Here is a 16,777-nt window from a genome sequence, read left to right as displayed (position 1 = left end):
GGGCTGTTCAGGGTTGATACACAGGCTCAGTATTCAAATACGTCCTTTAATAAAGGTCTGCCCCACGAGATTAGCAAAGTAGGCCAGGATCAGAGCTTTCTAAATCTGCCCAGTTTGGTGGCAGATCTCCTCCACTGTTAGCTGCCAAATGGTACCAGATTATCTGCTAGGGATGGGCACTGTCAGCAGCACCTCACTGCCCATTCCCCATCCTCTCTCAATGCCCACACCATCATTTTGTGTGTAGGAGCTGGATCTTGTAAAGTGCCAAGTTCACCCTTAAGACTCCAACCCAGATGTAGAGACACTCCTGCTCCTTCAAGCACAAATACAGTACAGAAGTCCACCATGGATAAAAGGCCAGCTCCCTTCCAGCCACTAATGAGCATAAGGGATAGAAGGACCAGTCTGCATGAGGAGCTGACTGGTTCAACCAGTGTCACGGGCATGGCCAAGAGCCTGCAGATGTTGCAGTGCATCACCTTGAGCCAGGCCTGGCACCAATTCCCTCCGCTGGTCCAAAAGGGAATACAGGGACCAGGGGTTTGGCAAGGGGAGACAGAGCTTGGCAGCTCCATAGCTCTGCAGCCAGGCTGCCGATGAGCTCCTGGGCATCCCATGGATAATGAACATATGGCCAGCATCCAGGTCTCAGGAGATAATCCAACCTGGCAACACAAAATGAGCTCTTCAGCAAGGCATTTGGAGTATGGGCTCTTCAGGAGCAATCAACGATGCCATCCTCATGCCAAGCCCTGCCCTCCCTGCTCAAGTGGCTTTCCTCTATAGGTGGTATTAGCAAAGCTCTTCACAGTACCTCTGCGCATCCCCGTGGAGTCCAACGTCATCCACTTTCCTAATGACTCTACCAAAATCTTTTAATGGAGATTTAATAAACTACCAATTGGAGAAATTTATATGCATGGAATTGAATCTTGGAGTCACTGTCACTCTTAACCCTTCAAAGGGCACACATCTGAGCACACATCATCCTCTAAGCACTTCTCTACCAGCCTGGAGAGGATTGGGTTGGAACCTGTCTGCTGCTCCTGGATGTCTTAAAGGACTCTCTCTGCCTCCCTGCTTGGTGAAGGTTTCTGGGGTGTGCTCAGTCCCAAACCTTACTGTTCCTTACAGGGACCAGCTCTGCAGCAGCCAGAGAAGACCCCAACCCAGCTGCTGGAGGAAAAGCCAAGAATCATGTCCTGTGGGCTTGGGAAAACCATGGGCATTGCTTGGGAGCCTGAGCTTGGGATGGACTGCAGCTCCATCCAGGGAAGGACACATGGAAAGAGCCCACTGCTGTGGCTGCCCTGCCAATGTGCTGCTTCACACAGGTCATTTTGGGCAGCCGCAGTGGCAGATGTGGGAGCATCGCTCCAAGGCCCTTTGTTGGGCTTAGGTTTGGTGGCGTGTGATGGGGGGGGCATGATTTGGGTTAATGCCCTCCCAAAGCCTGGGACTCCATCAGCTCTCCCAGAACAGCTTTTCAGAATCCAGCTGTGTTTCTCCTTGTGGACACCGCACTGGTGGAGGTCATTGGCTATTCAGCAACCCCCAGCCATGAGCTACCAGAGATACAAACAACGCCCCTCATCACATCCTCCTCCCATTCCTACAGGATCTACAGGACCAGCAGGAAATTTGCCTTCTCTCCTTACTGGGGTAAAGCAGCATCATTTTGACCCAGTTCTATTTAAACTCATGGGTGCTAACAAATGAGGCTCTAAGAGATGACCTCAATGCACAACATCAGCGCTGGACCCTTATCACAGAGCAGATAGGGATGCAGGTGAGCACCAGAGGCTGAGCACAGCATCATGCCCATCCCGTTGGGATGTCTGTGAAGATGCGGTGGAAGGGATAATGGGGGGTGAAGGGTGTCTTGTCCTGGTCTGCCCAATAACCTGTGCTGAGGCTGCACTGGGGCCTCCAGCTTGGGGTGGGTTTTGAGGGGGGAAAGGCAAGGGGTAGTGGGGGGGGCAAGGCAGGAATGACACAGCCCGGCCATTTCCACAAGACCAGCTTTAATATCAGTCATGAGAACGAGGAGAAAGCACAAAATCCAACATAAAAAGTGAAAAAAAAAAAAATCTTAAAAAAAAATTAAAAATATTAAAAAGAAAGAAATAAAGAAAAGAAAAAGAGAGAAAGAAAGACACCACCCCCTCCACCCCCCCACCCCGTGCCCACCCGCCGCACACGGACTATCCAGGCACTGCAGATGGAGGAGCACGACCCAGCAGCCGGGGGGGGGACGATCCACCAAGAGCCACCCGGTCCGTCCCCTCTCCAGGGATGCTCACCTTGGGGTGACTGGTAGCGTTGAGGTGGCCCGGCCTCGGGGGGACCCGGCTTAGCTTAAGATTCATCACAGACTGACACGAAGGACAAGAACGTAAGAAGAATCCGAGAGCTGCGACTTTTTGTTTCTTTATTCTAATTCAGCCTACGACGTTAGTAATGGTGATTTCAGGGGATGGCTGGGCCCGCGAGTTCCTTCTTGTAGTGAAAATCAGAGACTGTAAAGAGGAACAGAGCTTATAAAGACAGATAGGAATATAGTGCCGTAAAAAGAACTGGCATGCAAGTGCTTTATACACGTGGCAGTTTGTGACATGGCAGGGCTGGGGTTGGTCGTGCTCTCTTTGTTTTGTACAGTTCGAAAATGAGCTGCTGCCTTCACATCTTGAAGACAACCCCCCCAAAGGAAAGGACAACACAATTCAAGTCCAAGGCGCCTCTCGCTTGGTTTTGGCAGAGTGTATATATATAATATATATATTTATTGGTTTAATGCATAGCGATTTTCTTCCTTTTTTTTAAATTTTTTACTCTATTTTTGTCACTATGTTTTTAGTTTTTTTTTCCCCCGTGGCAAACCTGAGCTCGGTCCCTGCTTCCCTGTGCAGTTTTCCCTTCCTTAGGTGTTGGCACTGTGGAGCGGTCGGGTGGTGTCAGCAGGCAATCTCCTCCAGCGTTCCCAGGGTGGCCTGCAGTGGCACGGTCACAGTGTGGCTGATGGATTCCGAATGGTTTGGCATGGGGTCACAAGTGCTCTGCGGATGGAGAGCGGGGGACAGGGTTATCCCAGAGCCTCCGCATGCTCCCTGGCCCTCCCCAACCGCTCTCTCTTTTCTGTAGCCGAGCCATGGCATCAATCCTTTGGGAATAACTCAATCAGTGGCCGAACACTGCATCCGTATCGAGTGGCTTCTGCCTCTTGTCTCCCAATGGGGCTCCTTACCACGTTTTCATCATGGCTCCCTTCCTCTTCCTCTTTTCCAAGTAGGTCTAATAATTTCTCCTTGATCAGCTGCAAAAGAGGGAGCTTGGGTTAAGGTGGGGAGGAACAGGCAAGACATCCAAAGAGTGCCCACATGGGCATCCACCAGCCTCACCCAAAGGGCCCAGGGGATGTACTGGGATTCACAGGACCATTAGGGTTGAAGGGACCTCTGGAGATCATCCAGTCCAAGCCCTGCCAAGGCAAGGCCACCCAGAGCAGGTCACACAGGAACGTGTCCATGGTGGGTTTCAGTGTCTCCTGAAAGGGAGACTCCACAGCCCCTCTGGGCAGCCTGTGCCAGGGCTCTGCCCCCTCAATGGAAGAAGTTCTTCCTCATGGAGGTGGAACTTGTTGTGGTTTAGTTTATGGCCACTGCTCCTTGTCCTCTTGCTGGGCACCACTGGAAAGAGTCTGGCATCATCCTCCTGGTACCTCCTTCGAGACACTGATCTGCATGGATGGGATCCCCTCTGTCTGCTCTTCTGTAGGCTAAACAGGCCCAACTCCTTCAATCTCTCCTCATAAGATGCTCCAGATCCCTGAGCATCCTTGTGGCCCTGCTGGACCCTCTCCAGCTGGACCATCTCTCTTGTGTTAGTTGTCCTGAGGAGCCCAGGACTGGACACAGGGCTCCAGATGTGGCCTCACCAGGGTCAAGTAGAGGGGAGGAACCACCTCCCTTGAGCTGCTGCCACACTCCCCAGGGTACTCCTGTCCCTTGTATCAACTCCTCATCCACCAATGCTCCCAGGTCCTTCTCAGCTGAACTGCTCTCTAGTAGGTCACCCCCAACCTGTGCTTGTACTTGGCACTGTTCCTCCCCAGGGGCAGGACCCTGCACTTGTCCTTGTTGAACCTCATCAGGTTTCTCCCTGCCCAACTCTCCAGCATATCAAGGACGCGCTGAATGGCAGCACAGCCTTGAAGTGTATCATAGAATCACACAACGATTTGGGTTGCAAAGGACCAAAGATCATCCAGTTCCAACTCCCTGCCATGGGCAGGGACGCCTCGCACTAAACCGTGTCACCCAAGGCTGTGTCCAACCTGGCCTTGAACGCTGACAGGGATGGAGCTTTACCACTTCTCTGGGCACCCTGTGCCAGCACCTCAGCACCCTCATAGTAAAGAACTTATTCCTTAGGTCCAGCCTGAACTTCCCCTGTTTCAGTTTGAACCCATCACCCCTTGTCCTATCACTACACTCCCTGATGAAGAGTCCCTCTCCAGCATCCTCGTAGACCCGTATCAGCCACTGCCCCCAGCTTTGTGTCATCACAAACTTGCTGTGGGACCATTCCAGCCCTTCATCCAGGTCGCTGATAACCAAGTTGAATAAGACTGGACCCAGTATTGATCCCTGGGGAATGCCACTGTCTACAGGCCTCCAACTACTCCGCTGATGGCAACCCTCTGAACCCCCCCAAGGGTATGGAGAAGGAGACAATCTTTCCAAGTAAACCATCCCATGGGTCAAACTGGAATTCTTCACATGGAAAAAAAGCAACCCAAACCTCTAGTTTTTAAATGTATTTAGGAGTCTATTGAGAAATGTCAGCGCTGGGAGTGCTGTTTCCCTTCACAGCCATGTTATTTCCCTGGCAACTGCTGAAGAATGTATTTCCAAGGGAAATCCCAGAAAGGTTGAAAAGTGAGTGTTTTCCTGAAAAACTGCCACTGGAGGAAAAGAAAAAAGAAAAGAAGAAAGCTAAAAATGTGAAAAATGGGGTCAGTTCCCAGGGAAGTGAGGTGGGTGCTGGGTGCATGAGATGCAGAGATGTGTGGTGGGGATCGGGGAACCCAATAAGCCCAGGAGCACGACTCTGTCATGGAGCAGGAACAAGAGGAGGACTGAGGTGAGTGAACAATGCAAAACAACACCTCAAAGGTCAATATTTCATCTGCTTTTGGCTAAGCCACATGAAAAGGATGTCCCTTTGCTGACCATCTCAGGGTTTACAAAGGCTTTGACTGAAAACTCAATGAGTTTTAGGTGCACGGAACCATGCCTTGAGGTAACCTTGAGCAGATTAGTTCAACCATGTGGATTATGCATCATTTAAGACATTTTATCCCTGTCTGGTGTGGGTTAAATACGGGTGACCATGAAGATGCCCCGTGTAGGACATAGCTGGGTGAACCTGTTGGTGCATCCTCAGGTGTGCACAGGGAGCGTCTCCAAGGGGACAGGCTCCTCTCCTAAGCCATTTTTGCCCCGAAAGAAGAGAAGAAAAACACCAACAGGAAACTGTTTGCCAAGCTTTATAAGCAAATGTCAAACAAAGGAGTAAAACAGGGAAGAAAAAATCCAAGCTTTGTGAGGTGTCTTATTATCTTCTTATGAAGGAACCCCAAGAAAGGCAGGAATAGGTGACTTTAATGAAATACTGTGTGCATTCAGGCTGAGATCTAAACCCAGGTACAGGTTTTGTTTGCACTCCGAAGCCATTATGAGCTTTATGCTTGTAATTTCCAATATATTTTATTGCAGAATAATGCCACCAAGTGCTAAGAGCTGCCCGGAGGGGGGCTCTGATGGGGACTTAAACTGTGACGGGCTTAGAACGAAAAGCCAGCATCCCAACTTTAATAACATGAAGCTTGGAGCAGAGACTGTGAGTGCTCAACATCCCTGTGTACCCATCTGGCCTGGATGCAACAGCCATCAAAGACCCCTGACTGCAACATCCCATGGGATCCTGGTCCCATCGCAATATGGGGCTGAGAAAGGGCTATGTAGGTCTGAGACGTTGCGTATGTGGGTGCTGGGGTGCAAAGCCACTGCACTGAACTCACAATGACAGCAATGAGTAGAGGGGCTGAATTAGCAGAAGGCACTTTCCCAGGGACAAGGGAAAAGGCCTTGGGCTGGGATGAGCCAAACTTGCTGGGAATGACCCGTCTCCATAGGTGTTTGCATCCTCTTTGAAACTATTCCAAGCCATAAACTCATTCTTCGCTGCTATAAAACAGGACACATGCGCCTGTGCTTGGGTCCCTGGGGTCCCCTCGGTGCAAACCAGGTGCTCCTCAGCAGCTCAAACCCAGCTGCTGGCTGTCTCCCTGCCTCAGTTTCCCCTTTCATAAACAGAATCATGAGCCTGACCCCCAACATGAAGCCATCTGCAATGAAGCCTGGGAAGGGAAATCAGTGGGGAGGATGCTCCAGAAAGGGTTATTTTGGACTGGGGCCCATTTAGGTGAAGAAATGAGTCCAAATGGCAGGAGGGTGCAGAGAGCAGCTGCAATCTGTGTCTGCGCTTGCAGGGGCAATGGCAGAGGATGCTGGAGGGGTGATGCCCACAGGGGGCCTATGACAGCACAGCACCACTGAGGCCTGGGTTGGCACCGTGGCATAGGAAAGCCAAAATCCCCTGGGAGATGCTAAGCAAGCTGTGCTGGGGGACTTGCTTAGGCAAAAGACATTCAAAATATACAAGAGTCCTAACTCTGCTGCTGGGGGCAGGAGGAGGGATGCTGCCGGAAAACAACATCCCCTCTGGAGTGCTTATTGCATTAATTCCCATTAATGGGGATTGGAGGGTTGCACTTTCCTCTGGAGCAGATGCTCTCAGCCACTATGGAGCCACATGGCCATGCCTGAGCTCTTCTTGGTGCTCCCTAGAAAGCTCTTTGCTCCAGAGCCGCAGGCAGCAGATATTAGGGACTGGGCTTCCTCCACCCCCTGACGCTGGTACAAGGTCTGGATGTGCTGCTCCTCCTGCCTGATGGTTGGACTGGGACTCGAGCATTGATTAAAGGTGTGTTAAGGAGCAGATGATAACATGCTGCTGGGAGAAGTCCCATTGGGAATGGGGTCAGGAGGGTGCAGCAGCAGGTCCCAGCCAGCACCCCAGGCAGTACACGCTTCGGGGAGGGGGGAGCAGCACAACCACATGAAGGTGGTGCTTCATTAGCCCAAGCAAGAAGCAAATCTCATCAGCAGAGGCAGGGTCCACGTGAACCGTGGCTGCATGCCAGCCTCTCCACGGAGAGCCCCTCCTGAGGCAGGGATCTCCCCATCACATCCCATAGTCATGACTGACTACACAGCACAATTGTAGTGCATTAATTATATAGTACCATTAATTGAACTTAATATTCACATATTGGGCATGGAGAGTCCTGGTCCATGACCACCCCAGCCTGGTGTCAAGGCTGGCAAACCCACACCCTGCCAGAGGAATAAGGAAGGTCTTACCTCATATATATAATCGAAGAGCTCTAGTATAGTGAGGATGCTAGCACCGATAAAGAGCCCCATCTGGCCTCCAATGTCACCTAGGAGAGAGAACAACATGTGGATGGGTTTTACTGCTGGGGTGGAAGCTCTTCAAGGCATCCATGCAACCACAGTCCAGCTGTCCTGGGAGCCGCTGTCCCCAAAGAGTGGGGAAATGACCCCAGAAACACTTCCAAGCATCCTGGGAAGGATGCTGCCTGCCACCAAAGTAGTTTTCCTGCTAATGAGGCCATCAGCTGGAAGCCTAATGGGGGTGTGATGCCACACAGTGGCACCTGAGGAAGCCATCTGTGAGAGTGAGATAGCAGGCTCCATCCCAGGCATCCCAATTCCCAGACTGCGTGGGGGAAGGAAGAAGATGCTGGAGCAGAATCAGGTAACATCCCTGGGAGCTGAGAAAAAACCCAAACCTGCCAAAGAGAGTTAAGGGAGATGTGCTGCTTTGTAGGGGAGCATCACTAAGCTGCCTCTGCTGCAGTGCCCCAGGGCTGGGGAAGGGCTGTGAAGGAGGCACCATGGGGAGAAGAGACTTCCAGGAGTCTGCTGGGAAGGGAACTGCTGACGTGAGATGCTGCGCTTAGGGAAGATAAATCTCATGGATTCTGCTGCAGAACACCTGTGGTTTGACCGTGATGCTCCCCAGAGCAAAGGCACCCATGGGTGGAGGAGTGATGGGGCCTTTGCTGTGGGTATCCACAAGACAGAGGGAGAAGAAAGAGGACTCAAGCACCCAAGAAGGTGCTTGGGGGCAAAGTGCTGGTTCAAAACGGGCTGAGGACTGGGGGGAGATGAGACTCTGCCCAAAGCCTGCAGTGCCCTGGGAACAAGGCTCATGCAAAATCATGCAAATAGGGAGCTTTGTGTTAAAGAGGCTTCATTACCAGCCTCCTCTTCCTCACTGTAGCACTCCTGGGGAACCCATGGCATGTGCACAAGGGCTGGAAAGGAGGATGGATTTGGAGCATCTAAGAGGTGATGAGTAAATGATAGAAGAGCTGTCCCCCTCCACACATTGCACTTCCAGCATGGGGGCACCACAGCGAGCATCCATCACCTGCTCAGCCCCAAACAATAGGGCCTTGGTAGCAAGTAGAGATGGAGCAGCTCATGTTAAACTGTCATAGGTGACACATGGACTAGCTCTAGTCCCTGGGACGTTCCTGGGATGGCTTGGTGTTGGAAGGAAAAGAAGAGATGGGGTTGGAAACTGGCCAGGAAATTATCTGGACCTTGCTGTGGTTTTCAAGGCAATGCACCTACACTATGCACACTCTGTCCATCCCTTAACCACACACGGACTCCAACAAAGGCTCACACAGACTCCACATTGCACCCCTGATCTCCTCTTACCAAGTAAGGCTGCCACTTCATAGGCTTTCTTCTGCTCAATTGTCTCATAGTTGAGTGCTTCAAAAAATATGTCCAGCACAAGAATATTCTCTCTGTAGAAAGAGGAAACAGCATCAGCACCAGCGGCCTCGTGTGCTTTGAGGTAAGAAACAGGAATTGGGGGCTTTATTCCCCTCTCTGTCCTGACTGTTCTTTTCATGGGGTCCTCAACAACCCACAGACACTTGGTCCTCTTGGAGACCAAGACCATAGGGCACCATTAGGACTCTGGCAGCCTTAGCAGAAGATGGAAAATGATTCCTCAGGATCTCTCAGGATCTGAGCTCTGGATCTCAATTTGGTAACAGCAAGAGTCTAAGGGATGCTTCATATGGAATAACTCTTGCTGCCTCCACAATACTGTGGCCAGGGCTGGGAAAGGGCCAAACCAGCTCGTGATGACAAGGCCAGGGAAGGAGCATCCAGTTGTCTGGAAACACATCAACTGAGAAGAAAGCAACTTACACATCGTCTCTTCAACCGTTTTGCCCTAACACTCCCTGAAGGACATAACTTAGCACAGGCTGGTTTAAACAGCCAAAGGGCCTTTACAGACACTGTCCCCCATCAAAGCAAAGGAGATCTGTGTTCTCAAACACTCACGAGATGTATTTTTCTGACTTGTTGAACTTCTTCTCCAGGTACTTGGCCGAGGTCTTGCTGGGGATCTTGACCATGGAGAGCTCTTTGTTGTATCTGGTCAGGTTACAGGGTGTCCTGCAGATGCAGTAATTGCTGTCCTTTTCAGCAAGTAAACCTGGAGGAGATCACAGAGTTACATCTCGTGGAGCCAGCGACATACAGCAGCCGAGGGAGCAGAGGTTGTGCACCCAGAGAGGGCCCAAGGAGCTGCGGGAAACCCATTCCTGGCCAGTTCTCTCCCACCTCATTGCATGGCCATCCCCACTGTCTGAGAGATGCCTTTTGCTGGAGGCTACACTCTGTTACCAGCACGTGCTCAGGGAACATGTGGTGATTGAGCCTCCTCAACCCAGACCTAGAATGGGTTCCTCCATCCCAAACCCAGACCCAGAGATGCTCCCCTCCAACATATCCCGGGGTGCCCATTATCCCCAGGGTTTCTGTGCTGGTGGAGCCCATGCCCCATGTACGACCAGAAGAAACTTTATCCCAAGGTGCACCCAGCCCTTCCCAAAGAGATGAGTCTCATGCAAACCCATCAGCTGCTCTAGATTACCCCAGTCCTGCCACCACGAGGACACGGGCTGCTAGAAGTCCCCCCAGGTAGGGACACCAGCGGTACCCAGGGACATCTCTTGGTACTCACCAAGCGCAGGCTCTGCGCATTCCTTGTACTGCTCCGGGGTACAGAAGGGAGCATCCCCTGCATGGGAAGGACACATTCATCAGTGGGCATCAGCCACTGCTGCTGGGGACCACTGGGCTCTCCTTGGGGACCACAAGGACCTCCCTTTAGCAAAGGGAACCCAGGTTGGGGATGGGCGGCAGAGGTAACTTAAAGAGGGGAAGTTCAGGTTGGATATAAGGCAGAAGCTCTTCCCTGTGAGGGTGCTGAGGCGCTGGCACAGGGTGCCCAGAGAAGCTGTGGCTGCCCCATCCCTGGCAGTGCTCAAGGCCAGGTTGGACACAGGGGCTTGGAGCAAGCTGCTCCAGTGGAAGGGGTCCCTGCCCGTGGCAGGGGTTGGAGCTGGATGATCTTCAGGTCCTTTCCAACCCAATCCAGTCTATGATTCTATCTGATGCTGCAGGGACCTTTTCTTGCAAACAGAGGAGGGGGCTGCTGGAAATCACACCCACAGGTGTTAAGTGGGGCTAAACAGGGCAAATCAAATGACCCTCTGCCACATCTTGCCCCTATTTCAAGGCATTCTGCAATGGCTATTAGCATCTTTCTATAGGGAAGCATCCTTTAACCCATGCTCCCCTTCCAGCTTGTTAACACTGAACGACATGGGCTGGGGGAAGGGAGAGGTCCCTGCTCCTCCATCCCTTGCCCCCGCACACTGACCTGGCATGTGAACCATTCTGCAGTTGCAGTTTTCCACAATGTAGCGGGTCTCGCAGTCGATCCTGCAGGCTGTGATGCTGTAAACGGGAAAGAAGTCTAAGCCCATATCTGACGAGCGGCATTCACCCCACGGCGGAGGCAGGTACGTCAGCTGCAAGAGAGGGAGGAGCGGGATGTCAGGGGACACGGGGGACCAGCAGCGAGGATGGGGCACAGCATCTCCCTCCTCTTGCCACAGAGAGGCCCCCGGAGCACAATTTGACTGATGCCCAGAAACCAGCTGTATCCTGGACTGCATCTAAAGGAGCATGAGCAGCAGAGAGGAGGTGATCCTGCCCCTTGGTTCTTGTGAGACCCCGCTTGCAGCATTGTGTACAGCTCTGGTGTCCTCAAGATATGGAGGATATGGAGCTGTTGGAGCAAGTTCAGAGGAGGCCACGAGGATGCTCAGGGGCTGGAGCAGCTCCTGTATGGAGCCAGGCTGAGAACACTGGGGCTGTTCAGTCTGGAGAAAGCTGCGTGGAGACCTCAGAGCAGCCTTCCAGTGTCTGAAGGGGGCTACAAGGATGCTGGAGAGGGGCTCTTCATCAGGGACTGTAGTGACAGGACAAGGGGTGATGGGTTCAAACTGAAACAGGGGATGTTCAGGTTGGAGATAAGGCAGAAGTTCTTCCCTGTGAGGGTGCCCAGAGAAGTGGTAAATGCTCCATCTCTGGCAGTGTTCGAGGCCAGGTTGGGCAGAGCCTTGGGCAACATGGTCTAGTGTGAGGCTTCCTCTTATGAACCATTCAGTCACTAAAACCTCATAATGGGCTTAAATTGCAGCCAGGAAGAGAAAGATGAGCTGTCGGAATGACCACGGCTTGTGGTGAGAACAGTTGGGTATGGGAACAGTCTGCCTTGGAGGGGCATGAAACCTGGAAGCTAAAGGAGAGTCTGGGGAAGACCCCAGGCTTCAGAGCGTGACCCTGCCCTGTGGGGCTGGACAAGTAATCCCTTCTCTAAGAAGAACTTTTCTGCACGGCAAAGCCCTAGGATGCTATACATGCGGGAGCCAGCATCACCTAAGGGTGCCCAGGCTGCTCCCTGAGGGACATGAGCATTGGCATTCCCCAAATCTGCCCCAATCCACACTGCTGCTCAAGCTGCTTTGAAAACCAGCAGTGGCTGGAGCTATTCAGCTGCTCAGGGTGACATGCACCGATCTCAGTGCTCAGCAGCTCCAATCTGAAGAGCAGACGTACCTACATGGGGTGTGAAGACGCAGCAGGTGATGGAGGGATCCCATCTGTAGGGACCAGACAAAGCATCAAGGGAAAAAAACCTGGTTGCCAGCAATCTCAGCATCCAGAAACAGGCTCTGAATGGGAGGGGTTTGAGAGCCAGCAAAGCAGCACCTTGGAATGAAAATCTCAAGAGTGCTTTCCTGACAATAGCAAAGTGCTGTTTGAAGGGGATCTTTTCTCGTTTGCTTTACACTTGCAATATAATAGAGTACCAGATGCCATCACTTAGTCATCCGCGGTGGAGAAAGGAGCCCATATGTTGCCTGTTGTATGATAAAGGAGAATAAATAATTGTGGTCTCAGATGGTATCAGCTTTCTTTCAAGCACAGCTACACACAAATCTCTTAAGCCCTTTAAATTCTGGCCTCAATGAAGGTGACGGGATCCGAAAACGATGGATTCAGGATCAGATATTTTATCTTACCCACTCCTTTACTCAGCCAGCGTTGGGTTGGAGCCACAGTGCTTGTGAGCTGGCACCGTGTCCACACGAGGTGCATGGGCTGAATGATTAATTAAAACTCTAATCAATGCGACTTCATTAACAGAGTTGCGGCCTGGTTTGTAGCCAGGACCACAAGCACCGACTACCCCATAGCACAAAGCAAAGCTGGTTTGCGTCTCTCCAAAAGCGTGGAGACCTCAGAGCAGCTTCCAGTGTCTGAAGGGGGCTACAAGGATGCTGGAGAGGGACTCTTCATCAGGGACTGCAGCAACAGGACAATGGGTGATGGGTTTAAACTCGAACAGCCTGCTTTGCTACACACACAACCCCATGCACACACCCGCACACACACGAGTGTACAAGTGTAACTCACTTCTCTTTGGCTCCTTCACCATGCAGGAATAGGTGCAGCACATCCCCCCTGCCACAGGCCAAGATTTTGCTCTCCCTCTGCTTCCTGCAATCACTGACACTAATGAGCAGAAAAAGCTTCTTGGCACATTTAACACCGGTGGAGTTCGGGTTTTGTTTTGCTCTCAGTATAAAGGCTTTCCCTGCTTTGGAGAACAGCTCGGCACATCTGAGAGGGAATCTGGGATGGAAAAGTGACTCCAGGGAAGCTCCAATTTCTCCTTTTAGAAGGAAATTTCCCCAGTGAAAATCCTGGCCATGCAGCACATCCCCATCTGGTGTGACAGAGGCACCTCGCTGCTGCCTTGTTCTACATTAATCCCTACCTCTTCCACCCCTGTATCGCAAGGCAGGATTTCTTGCCTCTGGCCAGGCCTCCAAGCAGTAACCAAAGCATCTCCCACAGCCGGGGGACCAGCACTGGGAATCCATGTGCTTCCCCCTCCATCACTGGCTTGGTGAAGCAGCAAAGGTTCATTTAAAGTGTGACAGGCAAATCCATGCTTCTTCCTTATGGGCAAGAGCTTAGAGACAACGCTCCCTGGGGTGGCAGGGTTGGACCCTCCCTCCCTTGAGCAAGTCGGTGAACTCGTCTCTCTCCAAGGGGCTCATCAAGGGTTATTACCTGGATCCTCTATGGTAATGACAGCTTGAAAGGCTCATCGCTTCCCTCCTGCTCTGTAATTTGCAATCAGAAGCAAACTCTCACGGAGAGAGGCACATCATTAGGGACAGGGCTCTGCAGTGAATAGGGGGGCACATTCCCCAGACTCTGCCTCAGCATCCTAAGATAATTTGGTCCCAGGAAAGCTCCCGTTGCATTTCCCCGGTGGTTTTGGTGAGCAGGCCCCAACGTACCAAGTCTCTGATGCAGACAACTCTTGTCCTGACCTTTTATTTCCAATTAACTCTGAAGGCAGCTGTTCGGTAACTGTTTGTGCTCGGAGCCACAGCAGTATCGCTTGCAGGTACAAGGTGAGTGCCAGGACTGCTGTGCTGCATCCTCTGAAATGCTCAGCATCATCCTTCAAAGAAGCCATTATCGAGATGCAGAGCCAGGCATGGTTTTACCCATCAAATACTGCACCTTGCACTGAAAGACTCAAACTAAGGGGTCAAACTCTTCTGCAGAGCTTCCTGTCCTGAAGAGCAATGGATCAGGATCACAGGCTTCTCCCCTGCAGACCAGCCCCATCCTTACTGCCGTTTCCTTTCCTGCTTTGGCACAGGAGACCTAGTGCCCTGAAATCCCTGAGGTTAATGCTCCATCCATAACAGCTTCCCTCCTTAACCCCCTCCTCACCAAAACAGGGCTGCAATCTCAAGCAAAGCACTGACATCCAAAGCACTTGGCCCCAGAGAGCTACCTGAGAGACACATTTTACCCATTTGACATCTGAATTTCCTGCCCATGATGCTAACGGGGCCGACAGAAGAGCACACTGGGGAGCCAATCCAGGAACAGGAACACACATGATCATAGAATCATGGAATGGTTTCGGTTGGAAACAACCTTATGATCATCTAATTCCAACCCCCTGCCATGGGCAGGGACACCCTAGAGCAGCTTGCTCCAAGCCCGTGTGTCCAAACCGGCCTTGAGCACTGCCAGGGATGGGGCAGCCACAGCTTCTCTGGGCACCCTGTGCCAGCGCCTCAGCACCCTCACAGGGAAGAGCTTCTGCCTTATATCCAACCTGCAATCCCCTGTTAATGTTTAAACCATTACTCCATTGCCATATAAACAACACGAATGGGACAGACACTACTTGGATTTGATTCTTCTCCCTTGCAGCCACACAGACATCTCCTCCTCTTGAGAGAAATGTCTTCCCTTCTTCTAGATGATGCTGATTTGGGGTTGGCAGGAGGGTTCAGGCGCTGGACCGGTGGAGCTTGTCCAAGGATGCTGAGCTGCTCCCCTCTCATCTGCTCTGCTATCACCAAAGCTGCTTTTCTTTGAAGCCAGAAAGGGAAAAGAAGCATAAAAGCAATAAGAAAAGCAGGGGCAAAGGCAGCTCCTGCCCTGGGTTCCCACAAGAAAGCCGTGCTGAGCTCTAGCTTTGCTCTGCTGCCGTGGCAGCTTCCCAAGGCACACATCCCTCCCCGGCACTGCGCCGTCTCATGCTGATAGAGATTCAGCTTCAGCCTCTAATTGGGGTTGACAAACTCACGTCCTCGCACTTTCGCAATCATTAATACTTCATTAATTAATGAAATGCTTTTTAAGTTCTCTTCATCCCAGCTATTAGGAATTACTACGATCTGTTACAAACTGGAGGGCAAAGAAAAGGAGCAAATTGACTCGTCTCCTTAAGCTCAAGATGGATCTTGCTTGCCCGAAACACAAGGAAAGGAAGAGCTGCTTTTGGCAAACAGGGGGGAAGTGAGTCAGGGTGGTGGGGGCCGTTCAGCACAGCCCTGTCCTTGTCACAGCCCTTTTCCCTGGCCACGCTGCTGCCCTTCACACACTGCTCCTGGCACTGAGCCTCCCAATAACCGCCAACATCTGTCTGCAGCCAGAGAGGTCTTTTTTTCCCCATTTATTTTAAGTGGCATCTCTGGTTTTTTCTGCATGTGTAATTTGATGTAATAGGGACAATGTGGAAACACGGCAGAGACGCTTCCAGCATGAGGCTGGGGCAGTTTCAGCTCATTTTTCAGCTGGGCTCTGCGATGAATCCAGCTTTGGGGATGTATCCTGCATCCTGCTACAGCTCAGCCCTTCTCCCGCCTCCTCCACATGTGGGTCCCACCTGATGCCACCAAGCTGAGGCAGCAATCAGGGAGGAGGAACGCAAACCTCTCCCTGAACGTGGCAAAACCTGTATGGGGTGTGTTTGCGTTTGCTTCAATAAGCAGAAACCTCCGTTCTTTAATGAGACATCAAATAACATCAAGTTAATAGAATTTCAATCCCAGGAAGCTTTAGCACTTGTAAAATGCTTAAGAAACTCAGCCCAGACACAGCTGGTTGGCATCATCTCCCAGTTAATGATGCTGGAAGTTGTCTATTCGCTGTCTCCCTTTGCTGGGTGCTGTTCCTTCCCATTTGCTCCCTTCACAAAAGCACTAAAGAAGCCGTTGTCTTTAAGGATAAGAGCTTAACTCTTCCAGTGCCAGAAGAACATGATCTTGGGTCCCCATTTCCTTAGAAATAATTTTGCCAATCAAATAGCAATATTGAAACTTCCTGTGGCTTCCCAAAAAGTCAAGGGCAGCCAATCCGGAGCCTCAACCCAGGTTCACTCCCAGGACCCACTGGATGGATGCTCCTGGCATTTGCTGCACTGACCATCTACAAACTCACATCTAGTGCTGTTCTCATTGAGTGGTATCCTTTACGCATGCAAATTCAGTCTTGAATTGCAACACACTGCACCCTCTCCCTCCTGGTCCCCTCCTTGGCACACCTATAAGCACCAAAAGTGTCCCCCTCATCCTGCTGGGCACTGTTGGCTGGATTTGTTGGGCTCAGTCTTACAGAGGTGCCCTATTTGGTGGAGCTGGACTCTGAAGCAATCCTGTCCTCAGTGAGCAGCTTTCCATCTCACCCCTATAATATGGTTGGCAGGAGCACCCAGACCATTATGCCATCTACATCCCTGATGTTTTCTCTTCCTGACCTTCCTAAGCGAGCCCTTTCCAACTCCTGCCCATTCAGATGCACCGTTCCTCGCCCTGACTCATTTCCATCAGTTACCTCTAAACCCATTTTCTTTT

At 51.5% G+C, this 16,777-nt stretch overlaps 1 protein-coding gene across 3 annotated transcripts in view; it reads right to left on the bottom strand.

The window, feature by feature from the left end:
* Positions 1 to 2,417: 2,417 nt before the first annotated feature.
* LOC136024093 (acid-sensing ion channel 2) overlaps positions 2,418 to 16,777 on the bottom strand; it is a 447,495-nt gene continuing 433,135 nt past the window's right edge. For 2 of the 3 annotated variants that reach the window (XM_065699175.1, XM_065699177.1), the window contains exons 4-10: positions 10,912 to 11,062; positions 10,210 to 10,266; positions 9,525 to 9,678; positions 8,883 to 8,974; positions 7,491 to 7,570; positions 3,248 to 3,316; positions 2,418 to 3,059 (exon numbers count right to left, since the gene is read on the bottom strand). In XM_065699175.1, coding sequence (XP_065555247.1) covers positions 2,958 to 3,059; positions 3,248 to 3,316; positions 7,491 to 7,570; positions 8,883 to 8,974; positions 9,525 to 9,678; positions 10,210 to 10,266; positions 10,912 to 11,062 — 705 coding nt within the window. In that variant the 3' untranslated portion in view covers positions 2,418 to 2,957. The remainder of the gene's footprint in view (positions 3,060 to 3,247; positions 3,317 to 7,490; positions 7,571 to 8,882; positions 8,975 to 9,524; positions 9,679 to 10,209; positions 10,267 to 10,911; positions 11,063 to 16,777) is intronic. The other variant, XR_010616741.1, reaches the window with a different exon arrangement.

This window comes from Lathamus discolor, chromosome 20 (assembly GCF_037157495.1).
Source record: "Lathamus discolor isolate bLatDis1 chromosome 20, bLatDis1.hap1, whole genome shotgun sequence".
Classification (NCBI taxonomy): domain Eukaryota; kingdom Metazoa; phylum Chordata; class Aves; order Psittaciformes; family Psittacidae; genus Lathamus; species Lathamus discolor.
Note: the sequence above shows the minus strand (reverse complement) of the source record. Positions and strands in the feature narration are given on the sequence as shown.